Genomic DNA, 2,113 nt, shown 5'->3' on the forward strand with positions numbered 1-2,113 from the left:
CGGTGCACTCCTTATGTACCGCCTTGTCCATGATAAGATTGAAGGAAGAGGTAAAGAAAATGGGAATTCATATGATAAGGAAAGGGGAATCAATCTGAGACTTAACTCTAGAACCCGAGTTGTATGAGGAAATTCGGGAAAGACAAACAAATGATGTGAAGATCCAAGAATGGAAAGGAGTATTAGACAAAGGGGAATCTTCAAACTTTGAGTTTCATATGGATGGGAGCCTTAGATTCAAAGGGAGATGGTGCGTGCCATGTGATGAAGAGCTTAAGAATAAGATAATGAATGAAGCTAATAATACACCATACTCGGTACACCCGGGTAGTGACAAGCTATACAAAAACCTCAAGAAGACCTTTTGGTGGCCGAATATGAATAAGGAAGTGGCAGAATTTGTAGCAAGATGCTTGACTTGCCAAAGAGTAAAAGGGGAGCACAAGAGACCATAAGAGAAGGTGCAACATTTGGATGTGCCAGAATGGAAATGGGACTCAGTCTCCATGGACTTTATAGTGGGCTTACCGAGGACTCAAAAAAGGAACAATATAATTTGGGTTATCGTGGATAGACTAACCAAGTCAGCTCACTTCATTCCACTGAAGGATACTTGGAACAAGGTAGAACTAGCTAATGCATATTGTAAGGATGTGGTCAAGCTTCATGGATTCCCAAAAGACATTGTTTCGGATCGAGATTCGCGGTTCATCTCTAGTTTTTGGCAAGAGCTCCAAAGCTCCTTGGGCACTCAATTGAAAATGAGCACGGCCTTCCATTCCGTGACGGACGGACAAACGGAAAGGACAATTCAAACGTTGGAAGACATTTTGAGGGTTTGTGTTCTAGAATTGGGGGGTTCATGGGAAGAAAGATTACACTTGATTGAATTCTCCTACAACAATAGTTATCATGCTAGCATTGGTATGGCCCCATTTGAGGCTTTATATGGGAGGAAATGCTGAAGTCTGATATGTTGAGACGATAGTACCGGAGCCTTGATTTTAGGGCCCCAAATGATCCAAGATATGGTTGATTAAGTCCGTGTAACCCGTGAGAAGATGAGAGCCGCACAAGATAGGAAAAAGATCTACGCGGACTTGAGGAGGAGTGGCATAGAATTTGCGGTAGGAGACAAGGTACTACTCAAGGTTTCACTTATGAGAGGAGTCATGAGATTTGTAAAAAGGGGAAAGTTGAGCCAAAAGTTCATTGGCCCCTATGAAATCTTGGATAGAGTCGGGGAAGTGGCTTATCGCTTAGCACTTCCACCGGCCTTGGACCGAGTTCACAATGTATTCCATATGTCTCAATTGCGCAAGTACATAAGCGATCCCTCTCACGTGCTCAAAGCGGAGATGATTGAACTTGATGATGCCCTAACATATGTGGAAACACCCAAAGAAATCCTAGACCGAAAGGTTAGGAAGACAAGACATGGTGAGACAATCTTGGTGAAAGTGTTGTGGTCCAATCACCTTGAGGAGGAGGACACATGGGAAGCCGAGGAGAACATGAAAGAGCGATACCCTCACCTTTTCGAGCAGGTATGAGTCAGTTACGGGGTCGTAACCATGGTTCTAGAGGGGTAAGGCGTACTACTCAAGTACCTTGAAACCATGCAACCATCATCCATGTTCTACCATATTTTGTCATCAAAGGGAATGGGCACAAAAAAATTGTTCAAAATTTGAGTTCAAGAATTGAAATGAAAAGTCAGAAAGTTTGCAATTGCATCAAAAGAAAAGAGGAGTAACAAAAATGAAAACTCCTATGCTTCAAAAATAAGCACCCTTACTACAAATGGGGTGACTTTGAAAATGTTCAAAAGAAATGCAAGAAAAAGTTGAAATTGTCAAGTGTTGAAAATGTCAAACATCAAAAGAAATGGCAAAGAAATATTCTCAAAATGTCAAATGCCACAAATTGGGGGGGAAAACAACAACAAAGCAAACTCCCTTATGAAACTAAAGTTCTATTGATCCCTTTTCCATCGTATCCACTTTTGTGCATGGTAGAGAGGGGACGACCCTTCTTCTTGTCTAGGCAAGAAGGGGAATTCCGCGATCCTCCAGTGTTTCTAACACCATAGGGAGTCTACTCTTGATGAAAG

General features: G+C 42.1%; 1 protein-coding gene across 1 annotated transcript; it reads left to right on the forward strand.

The window, feature by feature from the left end:
• Positions 1 to 1,061: 1,061 nt before the first annotated feature.
• On the forward strand, positions 1,062 to 1,553 carry LOC141641078 (uncharacterized). Its single transcript, XM_074449755.1, has one exon. It carries the CDS (start codon positions 1,062 to 1,064, stop codon positions 1,551 to 1,553), a length of 492 nt encoding a protein of 163 aa, XP_074305856.1.
• Positions 1,554 to 2,113: the final 560 nt, after the last annotated feature.

This window comes from Silene latifolia, chromosome 2 (assembly GCF_048544455.1).
Source record: "Silene latifolia isolate original U9 population chromosome 2, ASM4854445v1, whole genome shotgun sequence".
NCBI lineage: Eukaryota > Viridiplantae > Streptophyta > Magnoliopsida > Caryophyllales > Caryophyllaceae > Silene > Silene latifolia.